The sequence below is a fragment of the Pollicipes pollicipes genome, unplaced genomic scaffold, assembly GCF_011947565.3.
Source record: "Pollicipes pollicipes isolate AB1234 unplaced genomic scaffold, Ppol_2.1 Scaffold_3087;HRSCAF=3621_pilon_pilon_pilon, whole genome shotgun sequence".
Lineage (NCBI taxonomy): Eukaryota > Metazoa > Arthropoda > Thecostraca > Pollicipedomorpha > Pollicipedidae > Pollicipes > Pollicipes pollicipes.
The window spans coordinates 21,557,108-21,578,877 of record NW_023596225.1 but is presented as its reverse complement, the minus strand read 5'-3'; the positions used below and the strand labels follow the sequence as shown (position 1 = coordinate 21,578,877).

General features: G+C 56.5%; 1 protein-coding gene across 2 annotated transcripts in view; it reads right to left on the bottom strand.

Annotated features, from left to right (window-relative positions):
- Window positions 1-21,770, bottom strand: part of LOC119114857 (corrinoid adenosyltransferase) — a 33,456-nt gene that overhangs the window by 5,288 nt on the left and 6,398 nt on the right. The window contains exons 3-4 of one of the 2 annotated variants that reach the window (XM_037238906.1): window positions 18,534-18,768; window positions 3,010-3,134 (exon numbers count right to left, since the gene is read on the bottom strand). In XM_037238906.1, the coding sequence (XP_037094801.1) occupies window positions 3,010-3,134; window positions 18,534-18,768 (360 nt within the window). The remainder of the gene's footprint in view (window positions 1-3,009; window positions 3,135-18,533; window positions 18,769-21,770) is intronic. The other variant, XM_037238907.1, reaches the window with a different exon arrangement.

Genomic DNA, 21,770 nt, shown 5'->3' with positions numbered 1-21,770 from the left:
AGCCTGAGGGGCAATTTCCGGCTCTGCCGAGCGTAAATTTAGAATCTCCGTGCTTGATTACAGGAAGAATACTTGTTTGTTGAAAAAGTTTCCCTTGGCTGAACACGCCCTAAAAAACGGTCTATATATCACAACTGGGGAGAGCGGTGCGTACAGCTTCTGATCCTGAATCGCGTACACGTAGACGCGATGAAGCGTCCCTTCTTTCCGTGAGAACGAAGACACGGATACATGAGTGAGGCCTCCCGATTGTGCTCCAAATTATCGGTTTAACGAAACATTAGGCTCGCAAAGACGTCGTAGAAAGGTGAAATAAGCGGACTGTGTCTGTATGAAATCACCGTTAACATAAGATGGCCCGGATAAACGTTAACCATGTTTCACTCAACAGCAGCAAGTGTATTTCTCGTACAATCAAGACAGCGGTGGCATTAGAATGGCATTTCAATGGCAAAACGTGGCAAAACGCAGCATTCGTCATCAGCCACCTCACATTCGTCACCTCATGACTCTACAAAGGATATCTCTGAGAACGAGAGCGAGTACCTAGTCATCAACACGAGAGCGCTGCATCGTTACCGCCAAGATGCCCTTCTGGACGGCCATGAAGCCCATTTCTGGGTGGGCAACCGGCCGGCCAAAGGACTCCGTGCAGCAGGTTCAGCTGTTGCGCATCCCAGGCTGCCAGGGCGCCACCTGGAGCACCTTTTGTTGTCTCGATTTGACGAGTATGGAATCGCTGATGACCACCGCTATCACTGGACATGTGTTGCCATTCATTTGGCAATAGAATGCCACCACAGGTACGATTGTGCGACAAATAAGCTTGCCGCTGCTGAGGAAAACGTGGGTTAACTTTGATCTGGGTCATCCTATACTTAAAAAATCTGCCGCATGTTGCAGGCAGTTGTTATTTACCCCAATATACGTGTTCTCATGTGGAGATCTTGTCAATATTTGCAGGAAGGCCAGACTTGTCGAGTTTGCATGACATTAACGTTAGGTACCTGCAGGACACTATTCGGTACAAACGGAACATGCTACTGATAGTGTATGCGTCTGGGTACCTGGCGCAACCGCTACGCGAGAACTGCTCTGTATTTCTTAGGCCAGGTATTCCTCTTTTGGTCATACTGCATTGAGGGGTCTCATGAGAGAATTGGGGGAGGCTGAAGTCAGCATTCAGGGGTGCTCGGACCTGCCCCAATAGTACAAGAAGACGCTTCGGACAGTGAGCGTTAGGCGCGGTTGTCAGGGGCGTCTTTTCATATTGGGGGCCATGAGTGAGGAGTCATATTCTTGCTGATATCTTATCATATCCCACTGATATTCTTGCTTGAAACGTGTGAAAAAAATGGGGGGGGGGTGCAACAAATAACTCTGATGGTGGAACCATACCTGTATAAACCAGGGCTGCATCTACCTGTCCTTATCTGGAAGACGTGCGCATATCCGAAATGACTTCTGAGCCTCAGACAATGGGGGTCATAAATCACTCGATCAGTGGATCCTGGAGTCTGATTTCGTCGTTCGTCGATATGCACACGGACGGAGGACGGTACCTTCTCCATCGAAAAATTAGCTTCTTCTTGACTGATCATCTTGATCATGATGTTGACATCGTGTTATTTCATGGGTCCATTTAATGTCATCGTATGATGATTACCAAGTACCGCCATCTTGGACAAACATGGGCTGTCCAAAAACATACCAGTGTTTTAGAGCTCACGTCGGACTAAATAGCTAACTCGTCAAAAAATCGCAGACCAGTCCCTTGTCACGATGCACCATCGCCCCGATCGACGACGGGCCCGTGACCTCATGCTGGTTTGGTAGCGGGCTGCGCTCCGTTTTAGCGTTCCCGGCAAATGGGCCAACCGATATCGACAGCTGATCTGGAGTGGCGACCCTTTCCCGCCCGGAGACTGCAGCTAGACCGCGGCCGAAAACCTGGCGACGGTCACCTTCGCGACCATCGTAGCCGCTCGGCCCCGCGCTGCCGGTCTTATTGGGTGCAGCGCAGGTCACGGACTATTCTAGTCCATTTCGACCGAGGCCGGCCGGCGGTCCTAGCCAGACCCGAGCGCCGCCACCGATCCGAGGACAGCCGCCGCGTCCGCCCGCCGACTGACACCGGCATCGCCGTCCGCCGCCGCAGTTTCATTCCATTCCATTTCATTCCCGGCCGGCATTGGACCCGCCTTCCAATCCAGGCAGCGTTCACCAGAGAGGCGGCGTGTCGCGCGACCCCACCTGAAAGGCGGCGGCGCTGCGGCGAGTCAAAGAGCCGGCTTCGCACCTCGTCCCGCTTCATTTGCTCGGGACCGAAACAGTTCCGGCCTCCGGCCGGTCCCATTAAACTGTCACGCCCAGTCGCGGCCGGCCGCCGGCGGCCGACGGCGCATCCGAGTCAACAGGAGAGCGCGCGAGCGGCGGTCGGCGCCGCCTGGGGGCGGCCGTCACGAGCGGGGCGGGGCCCTCTCCTCGGAGATAATGTGCCCCGCGTGGAGCGCACGCCAGCCGCCTCTCGAGCCTTCTCAGGTCCGGTCGATGCCCACCTGGAATGGTCGATACCCGGGGAGCGGGCGGCCAGTCCCGCAGGCGCGCCCAGCAAAGGTCGCCGCCGCCGCCGCCCGGGACAGGAAGCCGCGCATTTCCGGCCGCCGCACCGCTCCGAGGGGCCGTGCGCCGAGCCCGCTCCGTGGCCGGGCTCCGACCGAAGCGAAGGTTCGGTTCGGTTCAGTTCGGTTCGGTTCGGTTCGGTTCGGTTCGGGTTCGGGTTCGGGTTCGGGTTCGGGTTCGGGTTCGGGTTCGGGTTCGGTTCGGCTTCGGCTTCGGCTTCGACTTCGACTTCGGCTTCTACTTTACTTGACATCGAGTTCGAGTTTGAGTTCAGGCCTGGGTCGGGGTTGAGTCATAGTCTGGCTCCAGTCCAGTCCAGCCCGGTCCAGACACCTGGTGTATCGTGTCAGTTTGGATCAGATCGGCAGCGCGTCGAGCCGCTGTTACCTGTTGAGGTAGACGGCGACGCTGGGGTCCACCTCGCCAACCCTGGTGAGCGGAGTCAGGGCCCGCTCAGCCCGCCGGCAGACGGTGCGTGCCAGGTGAAGCGTGGCGCTCGCCACCCCGCCGCCCTGAAACACACCAGCACCTGATACCGCCGCCTGAAACACACCAGCACCTGATACCACCGCCCTGAAACACACCAGCACCTGACACGGAGCCGAGAAGCACCGACGGCAAGCGAACCGATACCACCGCCCTGAAACACAACAGCACCTGACAGAGAGCCGAGGAGCACCGACGGCACGCGAACCTGAAACACACCAGCACCTGATACCGCCGCCCTGAAACACACCAGCACCTGACAGAGAGCCGAGGAGCACCGACAGCACGCGAACCTGAAACACACCAGCACCTGATACCGCCGCCCTGAAACACACCAGCACCTGATACCGCCGCCCTGAAACACACCAGCACCTGACAGAGAGCCGACGGGCACCAACGGCGTATGGACTAACCCCAGAAACTTGGCGTCATTTATCAAGCAAGTTTGAGATCAAAGTCGGTGGTAGTTAGTGCACCTCATCGTCGCTAAGGCACGATGTCTACGCACGGCCATAATTTGGGACGCCCTGAGGCGGGTACAAATCGTTTCCCATGTTACCCAAAACCGGTACGGCTGCCTGGTCTTTCGGCATACGAGGCATATTTCGGGATACTGCAGGGCACCTTATCTAACCCCTCCGCTTCCAGCCCTCATCAGCAGCTCTCTAACACGTCGACCAAAGCAAGTATACGGCCGGCTGGGACGCTACCTGTCGGGTTTCATTAACGTTTTCAGCCATTTAATTTCTGAAAATGGGCGCAAACATCCTGTCCCAAGCGCGTCCACAGCCCTGCGTGCTCAGAATAGCACGCCCACAGCTCCGGGCTATGGTGCAACCCTGACCGACGCCAACGCCCAACACGGTAACACCTGACTGACGCCAGCGTTCCACATGGTAGCACCTGGCTGACGCCAACGTCCAACATGGTAGCACCTGACTGACGCCAACGTTCCACATGGTAGCACCCGACTGATGCCTGACTGACGCCAACGTCCCACACGGTAGCGCCTGACTGACGCCCGACTGACGCCAACGTCCCACACGGTAGCACCTGACTGACGCCTGACTGACGCCAACGTCCCACACGGCAGCACCTGACTGACGCCCTGCCTACGGCGCATCAGCCGTTGACGGTGTGTTCGGTAGTAGGCGGCTCGGGCCTGCCAAGCGTGATGCCAGACACAGTTGGACCCCGTGCCGCCGCCTCGGCCGAGCGGGGCCGGCACCAGGTGGCGCCAGCGGGTCCCGGGGGTGAGGCGACGGTCGACCCGTCCCAGCGGCAAGCCTCTTATAACGTCAAGCCGCGGCGCTTGGACAGGTTAGCTGTGCCCACGAGACGCGCGCCCGAAGGCTGGGCAAACTGGCGCTGTTCCAAACATGGCGCATGCCGTCTGGGATGTCTAGATCAGGTGCGCTCCGAACGTGGGTTTTTACACGTTAAAACTCGGCATACACGTTCGCGAATGGCTCGCTTTCATGAACGACAGAGACGTCAACAGGCCATACGTCACGTGGCCTTATATGACCTTATTTGACCTCACATAACCTGATATTTGGGTACATTTTTCTTAAACAGCGTTCGAAGCTTTCGCGCAAGTGCTTTCACCAATAAGTGTACGTAAAACATTACAGAAAACGCACGTTGGAAAAAGCAAATGACCTGAAAATGTCTACTTTCAAAGTCATGAACAGGACTTTTAGTTGCATTTCTCCAGCCGAGCCGGGTATTCATATTGAGCCTCCGAACTACTCAGAAAATTTTGAGAACACTGGCATTACCGAGAAAATCGGACACGTCTGATCATACAATGAGTGAAAAGCAAGGTGGAATACTTCCTTTAAGCGTTGTCAACAGGGGTGTGCGTACGCACACACGCACAAAGAGATACAGAGCACAACACCAGGGGCGCAAGCACGTAGCCTACGAGAGCGTGTCCTCTCTTAAGCAAATGCATGGTAAGGATTTAAATGTACATGACGTACATTTCAAAGTGACGAACAAGTGGATTAAAAATATCGTTACCAATATGATAAAGAACATGCAACGTTGTTTTACGACACGCAGGAGATCAGATGCGTCTCCGGCACGGCAAACTAGGTTTTCAGAGACAATTTCTCAGCTGTGCTCACCCGTCATTTGTGAAAAAGCACCAGGGATTAGTTAACGGAGCGAAGATTAGTTGTATTGTCAACACTGGACGTCTCAATTAATTGTCAATGCTCGTCAATAGTCGGAGGCTCATGGTCTCGAGTGACCATGAGCACAGCTTGAAAGTCTAGCTGGACACGTCAAGGCTTGGTGGCGAGCGCAAGGCCAAAGACCACTGCCGAAACCCAGCGCTGTTTTGGACACACGGAGGTCTCGGACAACAGCATAGTCGTAAAATTAGCACGGCTTAAAACGTCGAGTGCCGATAGTACAACCGATGATTGCCTCCAAACAGCTTTTAACCAGTACCTGCTTGTCTAATGAAGGTCGATTATCGTCAGCATAACATTTCTGAACACATTTTTCCGCATTAGGGAGCCAATTAACTCTGTGGTGAGCCTACCTCAGGTTTTATGGCTAGTGTTTTATGCGCCCTCTCTCATCTAAGCTTTTCAGGATATTGTACACTGCCGACAGAGACAAGCCCATGTCCCCAAAACAGCACTGGATGTAGGCCACAAGTGGTTTAGGCGAGCTTTGTCACCAAGTCTCGAGCAGCCTGCTTCAATGACGATGCGGAGTAAAAGTTTAGAGCATCTAACGATGCCATGCTTAAAGATGAATTTGAAGCTATTCGTATCGAGTTTAATGATAGCTAATGATCACCACCCATTAACCAGATTTTGTTACTCGTCTCAAACTCTCTGATGCCCACTCTGTTAAACTCTGTTACCCTACGACACCATCTCAGTTGGTCATTGCTCAGCTGATGTGATTGATGAGTGGTCAGCCGGTGACCGACCACGTCGGCCGCGGCTGGCGACGGTCCCACGGCACAGCCCCAGCGGCTTCAGCTTGCAGCTGGGACCAGACAGCCCCGGCAGACTGTCCCACAGCCCCGGCGGCTTCAGCCTGCAGCTGGGATCAGACACAGCCCCGGCGGCTTCAGCCTGCAGCTGGGACCAGACACAGCCTCGGCAGACTGCCCCACAGCACAGCTTCAGCGGCTTCAGCCTGAAGCTGGAACCAGACACAGCCCCGGCAGACTGCCCCACAGCACAGCCCCAGTGGCTTCAGCCTGCAGCTGGGACCAGACACAGCCTCGGCAGACTGTCCCACAGCCCCGGCGGCTTCAGCCTGCAGCTAAGACCAGACACAGCCCCGGCAGACTGTCCCATAGCACAGCCCCGGCGGCTTCAGCCTGCAGCAGGGACCAGACACCGCCTCGGCAGACTGTCCCACAGCCCCGGCGGTTTCAGCCTGCAGCTGGGACCAGACACAGCCCCGGCAGACTGTCCCACAGCCCCGGCGGCTTCAGCCCGCAGCTGGGACCAGACACAGCCCGGCAGACTGTCCCACGGTACAGCCCCAGCGGCTTCAGCCTGCAGCTGGGACCAGACACAGCCCCGGCAGACTGCCCCACAGCACAGCCCCAGCGGCTTCCGGCGGCTTCAGCCTGCAGCTGGGACCGGACACAGTCCCGGCAGACTGTTCCACAGCCCCGGCGGCTTCAGCCTGCAGCTGGGACCAGACACAGTCCCGGCAGACTGTCCCACAGCCCCGGCGGCTTCAGCCTGCAGCTGGAACCAGACACAGCCTCGGCAGACTGTCCCACAGCCCCGGCGGCTTCAGCCTGCAGCTGGGACCAGACACAGCCTCGGCAGACTGTCCCACGGTACAGCCCCAGCGGCCTCGGCCTGCAGCTGGGACTAGACACAGCCTCGGCAGACTGTCCCACAGCCCCAGCGGCTTCAGCCTGCAGCTGGGACCGGACACAGCCTCGGCAGACTGTCCCACAGCACAGCCCCGGCGACTGCAGCCCGCAGCTGGGACTACAAACCGCCCCGGCAAACTGCCAGGACAAGCCAATGGCTGAATACCGGTAACCGACAGGATCATGCCCCGTGGCTAGCGCACACTCCCCTTGTATTTCACTCGAACCTTCATCTGCACGCCACCAAAGAGCACACCCGTTCTGGTAAAGCTCGGTGGTGAAGGTTTGGGCCGGGAGAGGAACAGACAGTCCCGTCGCAGCTTCAGTTCTAGGTGATCCTCTGATACACAAAGGACCTCCCGAACGCCACGTGTGACGTCAATTCCGAATCGAAACGAAATCCAGCGCCCGTTTAATTTTGGCGCGAACACGAGCTGCAGGGAGGGGCCGGCAGGCATCAACGCGGCACAAGGCGGACTGCCACGCCCTAGTCTGACACGCCGGTGATAACCCCGATACCGGCAGACCTCGACGCAGCAATAACGTTTTACCGCTCTGACGTATTGATCGCTTGTGATCCCCGACACCCGGCACTAGCTTCATGGTAACACAACGCCACCCTGTTCCATCCCACCGCCGGCGGACGGAGCCGGAGCCGGTGCGGTGCTCGGCGGCCGCTCCATCTCGCCGGTGCCTCAATCAATGCGGCGGGAGGCGAGAGGGTGGCGCCCAAGGCAGGACCGACAGAAGGGCGCGCGCCATCGGCCAATCCGCGAGAGACGGACGCTCGTGATGGGTGCGCGCTGAACCCCGCACGCGATTCGGCACGTCACCTTCGTAGTGGCCTCACGCGCCGTTCGAGGCAGGCGCGAGGGGCTGGGACAGTGCCGAAGCGGTGTCACATCAGTGCTACGGCAAAACCTCCTACCGACAGGACCTGTTACGACATCCGCTTTACGCGACATCCCTTATGCTGCAAGGGCTTATACAGACTTAACTCATACGCGACATTACTTCTGCTGCAAAAACTCACACACGACATAAGGCTGCACGACAAAACTTGTGCTGCAAAAAACATCTCGCTAGCACATCTACCGTAACAACTTATGGTCTTAACGTACAAACGACATTACTTCTATTGCAAAAACTCGTACACGACAAAACTTAGGTTGCAAAAACATATGCCAGTCAGTTCTACACACGGAAAACACTTGACTAACAAGTTTTGTTGTAGCACTAACGCCGCGTGCAAGTTCTTTGCAGTAGACGTAACTGCGACCATCAGCTTTTGGAGCAGTCTTGCCGTGTAGCACTAATGCCGCGTATAATTCTTCGTAGCAGAAGTAAAGTCATGTAAAATTAATGACCGTACATGCTTTTGCAGTAGAAATAACGACGAGCGTAATTTTCTAAGTATGAGGTTTGCCGTGTAGCACTAAAGTCGCGTATAAGCTTTTGCAGTAGAAGTAAGTCGTGTGTAAGCATTGGAGGCAAAAGTAATGTCGCAGCACTCTTGTCGGTAGGAGTTTTTTGTTGCAGCACTAATGTCGAAGAGCCGTATTGGGGTAATCCCGAACGCCACGCGGGTGAAAAAGTACTCCACCCCACGCCCTGACCCCCCTGGACCATACAACCGCCCGAGGCACGAGGAGTCCTAGATGGACGCCTCGGGACGGACCGAACTGCACTCACCCAAACGACTGGTTGGCTTTGCAAGACAGAACAGAGTCTGAGCAACCGCAGTCAATCACTAGTACACTGCAAAGTTGAAAGAGGCGCCCGACGAGGAGTGAGACCAGTAAGCAAGTAAACCCAGTTAATATACCCAGCATTCGCCCCCGTACACGACGTATACACTCCAACTTTCTGCCGATCTCTCTATAGTATCTGGATTAAGACCTTAACGCCACGCTCATTCCGAGGCACATCATCTCTTTAAGAAGTCGGAAGGGAATATTCGACAAATCCATTACAACAGGCGACCTGCTCTGGGGTCAGCGCAGGTTCACGCGTGGCGGGGCGTGCGGAAGCCCAGGCTTGATTTACGCGTCACCCAGACGGCAACGCCTCGAGTCAATGCTGCCCAGCCGTCTCACAAACCACACACCAGCGTCATCTACAGGCTTAGGGGGCGGCGGGAGCAGTGCGGCGTACTGTGCAGGGCCCGCACGTAGTACCGGGCAGTCGCAGCACGTGGCTGCTGGGCGCGGCGTCAGAGGCAGACGCCGGCCCGGCCGACAGGGAGGCTGCACGGGAGCGCTCTCCGGCCGTCGTCGGGCCTGTCAGTCACAGCCGAGCCGGCCGGTCGTCCTGAATGTCTAGCAAAAACCGGGTCACATGTCTGATCTCGCCGAATGGCGGCATGACTCGCACAGGAGCAGCGTCTGACTCAAACACGGGAGCTCAAGGGAGAACAGGGTGGGACAAAGAGATAAGAGGAAAGAGCAGGGGAGGGACACCGGTAGTGGAGGAAAGAGAGGGGGGGATGACGGGAGAGAAATAGCGATAAAAAGGCGGGGAATAAGAATGGGGTGAAATAGCGGGTAAAATGGGATAACAGCGCCAGAGTGGGAGAAAACGGGAGACTTAAAGCGAAAACGAAAGCTGTGGCTGGGAAAGAGTAAGCGTGAAAACGAGACAGACAGAGGAAAAAACAAATACTTGGGCGGACACACACAACTGGGATAGGGAGAAAATGCGAGCTGAGCTGGAACTAGCAACGCCGGATACAGGACGGACGAATGCCGGAGCTGACGGACAGAGTAGTAGAGCTGGAGTAGAGCTGTAGAGTAGAGCTGGTTGGTCGACGAGTATCGGGAGACAGGTGCGGGAAGGAGCTGGGAGGCGGACGGACTCGGCTCGGAAAATAAGGAAGCGGCTGGAAATCTGAACGGGAGTATGCCATGTTATTCAGAACTGGGATACAGCTCATATCGATGTCAGGTTCCAGGAATCGTCCAATACTCTGCTTCAGCAGAGCGATGCGCGATATGTGCGGAGGACGCCAGAGCCTCGTCAGCGAGTCGGGAGCGGCGGGCTCAACAGGATGAGCGGCGGCAGTCTGGTCCGGAGAGCTGAGTGACGGCACACGGTCTAACACAGAGAGCCCACACGCGAAGTCCGACGAGCAGAGCTGTCTGAGCAGACACGAGGTCTGACCGCCAGACATGAGAGCTAGCGGTCCGGCTCAGAGAGCCACGAGACCGCAAAAGGTGCGGCACGGAGAGCCGACAAACAGCAGGGGTGGGGCACGGGAAACTCAGACAGTAGTCACACCTTAAGAGCTGAAAGACGGCATGGCGCATCCCGAACAGCCCAATCCGAGTACAGTAGAATGTGACTCGAACAGCTGAGGGACGGCAGACTGTGGCCCAAGCCTTGGAAGAGAAACAGAGCATGCCCTGCAGGGCTCAGCTGGCAACAGAGCGTGCCTTGAGGAGTTGAGCCGGCAATGGAGCATGTCCTGAAGGGCTGAGCGGAAAACAGGGCTGAGCCGACACTGTGAGCAGAGCAGCTGAGAGACGGCAGAGCGACTCGGGTAACTCCGTGGCCGAGTTTGACAGGTACGTGCGGTGGTCCACCGAGCCGGGCAGCCGCCGGCCGGGTCGCGGCGTACTCTCTAGCTCGCGCCAGGTGAACTGAAAGCAGCCAATGCGGGCTGCACGGCCGTCGACGCTGCCCCTCCGGCCGGTTAATGGGCTCGGTACACCAGACATCCCGGCCACCTCCGTCCCGGCCATACGCGTCGACCGGTCATTTCAGCTTTATCCATATCAGTTTTCTCCAGTCGTTCCAGTCAACGGAGTCGAGGCTGCCGCTGTCGTGCCAGGAATTCGGCCAAGTCAAGTCTTGCTCGTCGAGCTCAAGTCAAGTCTTGCTCGTCGAGCTCAGGTCAAGTCCTAACACGCGCTCGGGTGGGGGTCAAATTGACCCCCGAATGTTTTTCCGGAATGGTTTCCGAACGCCGCGGCACAGCCGCGCCAAATTTTGCACAGCTGTAGACAACTGAACAGCGGATCGTTGGACATAAAACATTAGACGTACTTTGTAAGGTTGCTGACCTATGGCAGGTCAAAGTCAGGCCACGGTTTCAGCGAAGTCAATTTCTTGAGAATCGTTCATTCTGATGCCACAACGGAGTGTTAGACGAAGCCATTCATTTCTGAGATGTTTTCTTAGGCAACACAAATATTGAACGAGCAAATTGCGCTGACCTTAGGTCAGGTATGAAGGTCAGACCAAGGTCAAAACCAACCTGTTTTTTTATCTAGGGCTTCCTGTATGGGATAGTTGCTGGTGCTCACTTCGAACCGATTGATAGCAGGAAACGCATATATTTTCCATGGACTTCTTAGGGTCAGAATAGATCATTGACCTATAAGGTCAGCATTTTGTTATTGGAAACATATTGTCTAGCGTGATCTTTGTCGTTTATTCAAGTGCAAAACTTAGAGCAGTCTTGTATGATTTTGGTCACCATGACCTTCAAAAGGTCAAACAAGGTCATCGATCTTAAATGAGCATGTGACGTTTTGCTTAGAAACAGTTATCCAGGTTCTGTGGGCACTTTGAAGACCAACCTGGAATTTGACCTTGTTTTACCTTATTCGCCCCGAAGGTCACGGCCTAGGAACCTAAAAATTTGACCTAAATGAGTTCACGTACAGGTCAATACACCATGTGAATTTGGTGTTTGCACCTCTCTTAGTTCCAGAGATCTCAGGGGGGTCAAATTAATCCACCCACCAGAGCGAGGGTATCCAGCTGGCCATCCGGGCGCGTGTTAATCGTCGAGCTCGAGTCACGTCTTATTTGTGGAGCTCATATCTAGTCTTGCTCGTCGAGCCCAAGTCAAGTCTTATTCGTCAAGCTCGAGTCAAGTCTTACTTATTGAGCCTATGCCAAGTCTTAATCGTCAAGCTCCAGTCAAGTCTTACTAATTGAGCTTGTGTCAAGTCTTACTCGTCGAGATCAAGTCTCAACCATCTCTGCTGCCACGGCTTATAAGGCAACATAATAGGATCGTGATACTAGATCAATATAATGAGTGTCCGTAAAAGTCTTACAAAAGTGATTTGTCACAATAAGTTGCAATTACTTTTCTCGGAAATTCCCAGAACAGTGCTCAGTTTTGTGGTAAGAAGGCAACAACCTTAGTGTAATCGGAGGTTGACAAAAAATAAATTGGGGTCATGACCAGATTTCCCCGTTGTCTGAAGGCTTTAAGGCGTCCTCAGCGATTCTTGGTAACTTGCGTCACGCGCTGATGGAGCGGAGACAACTTTTGGGGAAAGCAAGGTTCCTCAAAGAGATGCAACGCTTCATCCAAATAAGTTGCTACTATTCGAAAAATATCCCACGTGTGGAATATACATACACAACTTGGGGATGAAAACCAACAAGCATATTCACAGCAAACTTCCGTCAACATTACACAAATTTACGAATTATAAGAACAACGCAATTAAATCGTTCAATTATCATATTATTTCACAGTAAACAAAACGTAGCGTCTCAAGTTGTCCATTTGTATCTGCAGCATCGAAGGCACTGACCTGGAAGTACGTTTCAATGAGACCGAGAACAATACATGCAATATTTCCCCTAACAACTGCCAACATAATTACAACTGAACGTTAATAACAACTGGATCCTTTAGCGAAGTAGAAGTCAAGCACCCGACGACAAGACACGGATTACGGCACTGACGTCGACGTTAATCACATTATAAAACAAGTTAACCTGTTAGCATTGCCGGACAAACAGTTTCCTTTATCGATGGGGTGACGACCCGAGACGAACTCGCGTCCCTGGTGGAGCCCCGCACCGGCAGTGCTGTCGGCAGACGAAGTCAGCCGGTGTCCCGGCGGCGCCGGCGGCGCCGGCGGCTCGGGGGCCGCGCGGGCCACGTGCACAGGTCAATACGGCGGCGTCGTCACGGAGAGCAGCCTCATCAGCCGGCGCGCCGACCTCCAATAACCGTCCGACTCGCTCAGCGCCCGGCCGCGGCTGCGACCGGCCGACACCATCCGTCAGCGGCGCCCGGGGACTCCCGAGCTCGAGCTGAGGACGGGGCGGCTCCGGAGCTGGAGCTGGGGACGGAGCGGCTCCCGAGCTGGAGCTGGGGACGGAGCGGCTCCAGAGCTGGAGCTGGGGACGGTGCGGCTCCAGAGCTGGAGATGGGAACGGAGCGGCTCCAGAACTGGAGCTGGGGACGGATTGGCTCCAGAGCTGGAGCTGGGGACGGATCGGTCCCAGAGCTGGAGCTGGAGACGGAGCGGCTCCAGGGTTGGAGCTGAGGACTGAGGAGCTGAGGCTCCAGAGCTGGAGCTGAGGACTCCGGATCTGGAGCTGGAGAGGGATCGGCTCCAGAGCTGGAGCTGGAGACGGATCGGCTCCAGAGCTGGAGCTGGGGACGGAGCGGCCCCAGAGCTGGAACTGGGGACGAGGCGGCCCCAGAGCTGGAGACGGAGACGGGGCGGCTCCAGAGCTGGGGCTGGGGATGGGGCGGCTCCAGAGCTGGGGCTAGGGACGGATCGGCTCCAGAGCTGGAATTGGGGACGGATCGGCTCCAGAGCTGGTGCTGGGGACGGATCGGCTCCAGAGCTGGAGCTGGAGACGGATCGGCTGCAGAGCTGGAGTTGGGAACGGATCGGCCCCAGAGCTGGAGCTCCGAGGCGGCAGCGAATCCCGGCCTGACTCCGACCCCTGACTCGTCTGGTTCAGGTGTACAACAATGACCCTATCGGGGTACGCCCACCACTTACTGACGCCGCGCTTGGTCGCGACCGACCTGGCGCGTGACTCGGACCGAAATCCCGACGGGACGGCAGACTGGGGATCGCACGGGCCGCGTGACGGTGGCCCGCCGAAACCGACGGGCCGTCGACGAGCACCGGAGAATGATATGGGGGGGGGGCGGGAGGGCGGGGGGGGGATGCCCAGCAACAGGCGGGTCGGGCCGGAGGATGGGCCCGTCGCGTGCCGCCCGATCGACGGCCGAGTTTTTTGCCGTGCATGGGTGATCGGGGTCAACGCGTCGGCCGTCGTGAGACACCGGTCGATCGCCGTCCGGGCGACGGCCGGCCGGCGCGGGCCCGCTCGCATGCCCGCCGGTCAGAGACCTCTCCCCAGCCGCCGCCCGCCCCGTCACGAGTAGCGGTCTGCTCCCCCGCCGCCGGACGCCGCCGCCGGGCGCCGCCGCTGGTCGCCGCCGCCGGGCGCCGCCGCTGGGCGCCGCCGCTGGGCGCCGCCGCTGCGTCCCGTCGTAGGCGGGCGAGGGAGGCATACGACCCTCAGTGTGGCATTTATGACATGAGGTGTGCGGTGGATATGGAAGGAATGACATCGAAGGTCACAAAGATCTGTCAGCGAGCCAGAACATGTTTAGGAAGCCTTGTCCTTGTCTTGAGGGATGCACCTGTTCGGATCGGGCAACTATATTCCTAAATGTTTGGTGTGAGTCAATTTCCTCTTCTCCCAATTACTTGTTCGCAAGGGAATAAAAGGGCTAAACATAGATAATATATGCCTGCCAAGTAAGGATGCAACATGAGCTATGAAACACGCATCGTAGCAATTTGCCTTTTTTGCTTTTACAGCAGCATTGTTTCCAGCAGTTTTCCTCGGCGTTTTGGTAACCTGATGATACGTGCTTATTCAAGTAAAGTTCATTCCCAGAGTGCCAGCCTATTTCTTCGCACGACGTGATATAAAACATTGCTTTATTGTTTCATATCATGATTTCATATTTTAGATGGGTTGAAGCCACGGAAATTGCTGTGCAGTACTATGCAGCGCTTCGCTCATATCCTGCCGCGCCAAGCGATGCCTAGTGATCGCCGGGCAGAAGCCCGAGCCGTAGTCGAAAAATACAACATCTTCGCCACCCTACGCTCCACACTTCCCAGCGCGTCGCAGATTCAGGCCCCCACGCCGGGATTTCACGGCAAGGGACTCCTCGCGCACAAAATGCGCCAGCACGCCGAGGGAGCCAACTCCAGCGAGACCGCCGCAAGTGCAAACAATGGGACACGCATCAGCACCATCCACCGTCGTTCTAATGCATTCGCTCTCAGCGGCGCACTTCAGCGGATCGGAGCGCTATCAGCGGGGCGCTCGCAGACCAGAAGTGCGGGCCGGCCTGGCGACAGGCGGCAGTGCGCGCGCGGACCGGCCGCCCCCGATCCAGCGGGGTCGCCGCCCCGCGGCCACGGCCCACGTTCACCGCACGAGCACGTGTCAGCCCGAGCGCCAGTGTACGTCCCCGGAGCCGACCAGCAACGCTCGGGCGCGACGTGCGGCGCTAGAGGCCTGCCGGAGCGGATGATCGCCATACTCAGGCGGCGGGCGTCTCACAAGCCGGCCAATGAAAGCCATCTGTCTGACTGGTTGTCGCACCCAAACAAGACGGCGGAGATCTTGTCCGTACCGGGCCACACCTGAACATCAACAGAGCCCGCGCCCAGCTCCCCAGCAGATGGTGAGACCTCGCCCGGCTCACCAGCAGCTGTTCAGAGCTCGCCCAGCTCCCCAGTGACTGGTGAGAGCTCACCCAGCTCCATAATGGCAGGTCAGAGCTCGCCCAGCTCAACGGCTGGTCAGAGCTCGTTCGGCTCCCCGGCGACTGGTCAAAGCTCACCCAGATCTCCAGCAGCCGGTCAGAGCTCGCCTGGCTCTCCAGTGGCTGGTCAGAGCTCACGTGGCTCCCCAGGGGCTGGTCAGAGCTCGCTCGGCTTCTCAATGGCCGGTCAGAGCTCACCCGGCTTCCCTGCGTCTGGTCAGAGCCTGCTCGGCTTCCCTGCGCCTGGTCAGAGCTTGCCCGGCTTCCCAGCAGCCGGTCAGAGCTCGCTCGGCTTCCCAGCGCCTGGTCAGAGCTCGCCCAGCTTCCCTACGTCTTGTCAGAGACTGCTCAGCTTCCCAGCGCCTGGTCAGAGCTCGCCCAGCTTCTCTGCGTCTTGTCAGAGCCTCCTTGGCTTCCCAGCGTCTGGTCAGAGCTCGCTCGGCTTCCAGCGCCTGGTCAGAGCGCGCCCGGCTTTTCTGCGTCTGGTCAAAGCCTGCTTGGCTTCCCAGCGTCTGGTAAGAGCTCGCTCGGCTTCCCAGTGGTCTATCAGAGCCCGCTGGCGCAAGCGACGGCCAGAGCGGCGCGCAATCTGCGGACCGAGGCTTCCATCGACAGCGGCCAGAGTTCCCCGGCCGCCCGGTCGGCCGGGCGGCACTATCGACCGGCCGATGGAGAGGTTCCCGTCAAAGGGTCCCGAAGCCACCATATGAGGAGGATTAACACAGCGTCATACCGCTACGGTGGAACGTCCTCCACAGCCCACGGGTGCCACCCGAAGCACCTGGTGGCGGCCTGTTCTACATGGCATTACGGGAGGACAGCGTGCCGCTGGACCTGGCATGCCGGCATCCTCCCAAAGGTCACAAGGTGATCCCCACCTAGGGATCTGGCACAGCAGCGCAGCGGACAGGGTGACCTCAGCGGTCACGGTGCGACTCGCGGCCGCCGGATCTGGCCAGACCTTGGACAGTCTCCTGGAGGCCATCGAATGACTCCCTACCAAGGGACTTGGGTACATCAGCGGCCAGGGGCCGCAGAGGTCACGCTACGACCACCCGACCTCTGGACCTAGCAAGATAGTGCCCAAAAGGCCACGGAATGGCCACCTACCCCCGGATTTGCAACACAATGAACAGAGTACGCCAGAGGTCACGGAATGGCCTCCTGACACCGGACTTGACATAGCAGTAAACAAAAGGTTGTACGGAGGTTGTGGAACGCCAGCCCGCCGGCTGTGGACTCCCAGAGGTCGACGGACGACCCCTGACACCTTAGAGCTGTTGACTGGCTGCCGAGAGGTCATGGGATGGCCCCCTGCCGCCTAATAGAGCTGTCGGCTGACGGCACACAGGTCATGCAATGACTCCTTGCTGCTTCAAAGAGCTGCTGACTGACAGCACAGAGGTCACGTGACAACCCTAGTCACCTCACAGCGCCGCTGACTGACGACCCGGCGCGAGATAGCCCGATGGGTAATCCAGGTCCAGTTCCAGCCACAGAGCACGTGGGACAGAAGGTGGTGGCGCCAGTAGAATTGCCGGGTCGGCTTGGTCCGACACGCCACGTACGACAGTGCGCGGCAGTGTGACGGGCACATGGCCGGCATTTGCTACCCTTGTCAGAGGGCCAACCGCGGCAGACAGAAACGTCTGCACTCACAGTCAAGGTGTTGGGAGATAAGCCACCCAAAGGTCTGTGATGCGCAGGACTTGCACGCATCCATGATCCGATAGTGACATCCGATATCACTATCTCATATTAGATACACATTCTGACATACATATTCATTCTCACCTCTCCAACAAATTAAAATACCTTGGATCGATTCTAGCAACGAATGGCATCCCCATTCTCACCTTCCCTAACACTGAATGTGCGGTTGATTCCCTCAAGGAGAAAAGGTCACGCAGATCCAAACCAACACGAATAATGCCATAGTAACGTAAGCACATCCCACTCTCCTCCGTGACCCGCTCCCCCTGCCAGTTCCCGCCGTCACTGCTGCAGCCGCTTCAGGAAATCTAAGTCATTCTCATGATGCGGAAGAAGCCGCCGCATCGCTCCGAGGTAGCAATGATTTATGAGAGCTATCAATACTGCAGGTTTCTGGACAAGAGGCGGAAGACTAAACGAAGCCAGGATTCATGGAGTCCATTCCCAGCACACGCCCATTTCCCACCAACTCATGCCGGGTAGGTGAAGTTTCTGTACTTTCCCGCAGCCTCCGCCAACACTCTGCGCACTTAGGATCGCATCAGCATACAACAGCCTAAAGTTGAGCATCTGTAATACGAACCTGCATTAGCCCTCCCTTATCCACCACCACGGCAGTGTGAGCGCACATCGTTTACTTAAACACGAAACCTCTTCGCTTCGAGCTCTCACTGACTCCACTAACTGCGGGCTCTAACCGTCCCCTTCAATGATATCCCTCGCCTCATTTACGATATCAGCCTTCCTTCGGCCTAATTTCGCACCAACTCATCCAGTGTCAGCCGTTTCATTATCATTTGTTGTCGTTTCTCGCCACTTCGTTGAGTGCGACTCTTCCACAGAACCTTTGCATGCGAGCACCCGATCGTGCGCGCTAACGTGTCCGCTCCGATATATTGCGTGATCGCTGGTCCTATCCTGGGGTGTGACTGCTCAATACATCCTCTGCTGCGAACACTCGCCATATTGCTATTATTGCGAGCCCCCAACATATGACCTAGTGTGACCACGCACAATGCGCTGTAGGGTGGGTCCGTGTCACGCCACTTTGCGAGCCCTCACCAATCGCCATGCACATCAGGATCAGCACTGGGCATGCCCTCTGTTGTCACTCATCCCCATATCCTGCATTAAATCCATCACCATATTCTGTCTGGAATTTGAACCCTTACCATAGCTTACGGATCCCTCAGCTGGCCTTTTGGCGAGCCCCCCTCACGTATTCCCGACGTCGACCTCGTGGATCCCTGTGCGTGACCCTGCGCCGGCTGGGCGCCACCGTACCGGCAGTATGAAGTTGTCGAGCGGCGGCAGCTGCTGGGTATACTCGTCGATCCAGTGCTCGAGCTCGGTGACCCATGCGGCCGGCACGGCGGCGCCGGTGCGGCGCGTGTGCGCAGGCCGCGCCGACGAGCGCGGCGTGGCCACCAGCGAGCCGACGTCCTGCAGCGCGCACTGCAGCCGCTCCAGCCGCGCCACGTACGGGTGGCCGGCGTCCCTGGCCAGCACGCGCGCCAGCCTGCCGGCAGTCCGGCCGGGGTCACAGCGGCGGCCGAGCGCAGGCGGAGCCGTGCCACCAGCACGCGCGCCAGCCTGCCGGCAGTCCGGCCGGGGTCACAGCGGCGGCCGAGCGCGGGCGGAGCCGTGCCACCAGCACGCGTGCCAGCCTGCCGGCAGTCCGGCCGGTGTTACAGAGGCGACCGAGCGAGGCCAGAACCTGGGCACCAGCACTGTCGACAGGGTTGGTGTCAGCGATGCTTGGTGCCACGACCGCGCGCGCCGCTCCAGCGCGTCGACCGTCGTAGCAGGACCTGCGATCTGGGTTGTGGCATGACATAAGCGATGACGAGTTAATGTTGTGTAAACCTAATCGCTCTGGGGGCAGATTTTCATATTTCATGTTTGTTTTGCTCGCTGCTCCTGAAATGTTCGTTGCAGCGTCACGAAATGCCGTAAATTTACATGGAAATGACGTGCACGCCTTTGTGAAAATGTCAATGACAGCAGTGGCGCTGAGGCGGTTTAACACGCGCCAGGGTGGCCGGTTGGATACCCTTCGCTCCGGTGGGTGGGTCAATTTGATCCTCTCTGAGATCTCAGGAACTAAGAGAGCTAGATACACCAAATTCACAAGGTGTATTGACCTGTGCGTGAACTCACTCAGATCAAAGGTTGAGGTTCCTAGGTTATGACCTTCGGGTCATACAAGGTCACACAAGGTCACGCAAGGTTAATTTCCGGGTTGGCCTTCAAAGGGCCCCTAGGACCTTGCTCTAAGCAGACTGTCACAAGCTCATTTAAGGTCAGCGACCTTGTATGACCTTTTAAAGGTCATGGTGACCAAAATCATACAGGGCTGCATTGAGTTTTGCATTTGAAAAAGCGACAAAGATTAAGCTAGGCAGTATGTTCCTAAAAACCAAATGCTAACCAGTGTCATTGTATGTCAGTGACCTATTCTGCCCTTTAAGAAGCCCATGGAAAGTGTATAATGTGGTTCCTGTTATCAATAAATTCGAGATGGACTCCAGAAACTACCCCATGCAGCAAGCTCTAGAGAAATACCACAGGCTGGTTTTGACCTTGGTCTGACCTTCATACCTGGCCCTAGGTCAATGTAATTTGTTCATTCCATTGTCGTGTTGCCTAAATAAGCATCTCAGACATGTATGGCTTCGTCCAACACTCCGTTGCTGGATTAGATTGAACGATTCTATAAAAACTGCCTTCGCTGAAGCTATGGTCTGACTTTTACCTGCCATGGGTCAGCGACCTTACAAGGCACAACGTACAAGAATGTACAGCACATCTCCGGTGCATTGTAGGGCAACATAGATAGCAAGTCCATTCATATGCGAACAGATCATAATTATAGATATCATAAACCCGTGTGTACAGTTTTTCTTTGGCAGGGGCGACTGAACCAAAAATGGGGCGCACACTGTTGCATTACTTGCCAACTATGCATCGCAGGTGCTACCAGCGTATATTTAGTTCTGCTCCATAATGTGTGCGTCGAAGCAAGCTCACCACATGAAGAGAATGACCATTGCAGGCGACTGCCAGCTCCCAGAAGGATGAGAATCATTCTGGGCCATCTGCGTGGCATGCGGCTGAAAGGGAGCGAGGACTTGCGGTATATCTATGCCGTAGGTAAGGGTGAAGTAAATATGCGAAATCCAGTCGCAGATCATTATGCATGTATCATGTTGGATATGCATCCGAGCTACCCTCCTGAAGCGCACTCACGTACTCAAAGATGGGGGAGGCAAGTGGTGGGTAAACGAAGAAAAGCAATGCTACTGGCGCCTCCTACACATGGTTTACCTTGATCCAGGCCTGTGTAATTCATTAAACATCACACATTTGTCTGTAGAGAGCATATCCGATTTTTATATTATCTTAAACCCAAAACACATACACTATGGTTCATAACCCAGTCCTTTTCGCCGCCCTGCAACCGTCTGAGGTTCTCAGTTCGGTTTTCAGACACACGTCGAGTAAACCAAGGTAAAAAGTACGACAAACACGTTGGAGATACCGTACACGCACATCCAATGATATATGACCCATATAACCCGTTGGGGTTTTCGTGTGTCATTGCATGTTCGTTTGCAGTATTTTCAGTTTGTCTGTGGGAATTTTAAACCACCATGGTTTACAATGAACGTGTGTGTTCTTTTACTTGATGACGCAGCCGTTGTTCTCAATGGGAGCCTGCGGTGCTCTCAGCCACGGATGCACGACTGTCGTGCACACCCTCTGCCCGAAAGCACCTGAACATCACTCACGAAATACCGTTCTCAAAACGTGGAGCATCACCGCGGTCCTCGGCTGGCCAAAACTTTAGAGCACTGCCGATTCAAGTTAACCTTCACCCAGGCCAGCCGTTTTTCATAATTAAGGACTGATGGAGGTGGCGATGCCGCCCGCACCTCCTGTCGTTCGCAAACTAGGAAAGCTGGAGCCTTGCGGGAAAAGCCGGCAGATTTCTCTTAAAGAGATACTGTGATTGGTACAAGTTTGATCGTCGTCTCCCATGGTTCTACAGCGCGCGGCAGTGGTACCTGCAGCAATCTCCCCTCCCCACGTCAAGTTTCCGGGGTAACGACTGGCTGACTGAAAGACTGCTCCGCAAACTTCACCCAATGAATTCCTCCGCCTGATGGCGTCGTGTCTGAAAACGGAACATCGTCCTCAGAAAGTTGGCCGCCGCCAGTCCCACATCGACTCGGCTGTGACGGTCAGTCAAAGCCCCGCTCTCGAGCCCATCCTCTCCTAGTCATCCCGTGCCCTCGACTCATGACTCCAGGAAGTCTTAGCCCGACGGAGGCGTTGCCCGGTCTGTCTGCCCGGCGCTGCCACTGCCGGCGGCGCCCGTGGCTGGCCGGGGACGACGCCTGACATACGGACTAATGGCAGCGCGGCGGCGTCCGCCGGCCGGACCTGCGCTAATGGCCGCACCTGCCACCCCGCGCGGCACGAGCTCAGGCGTGACTGGGCGCAGGTCAAGCTAGCCTC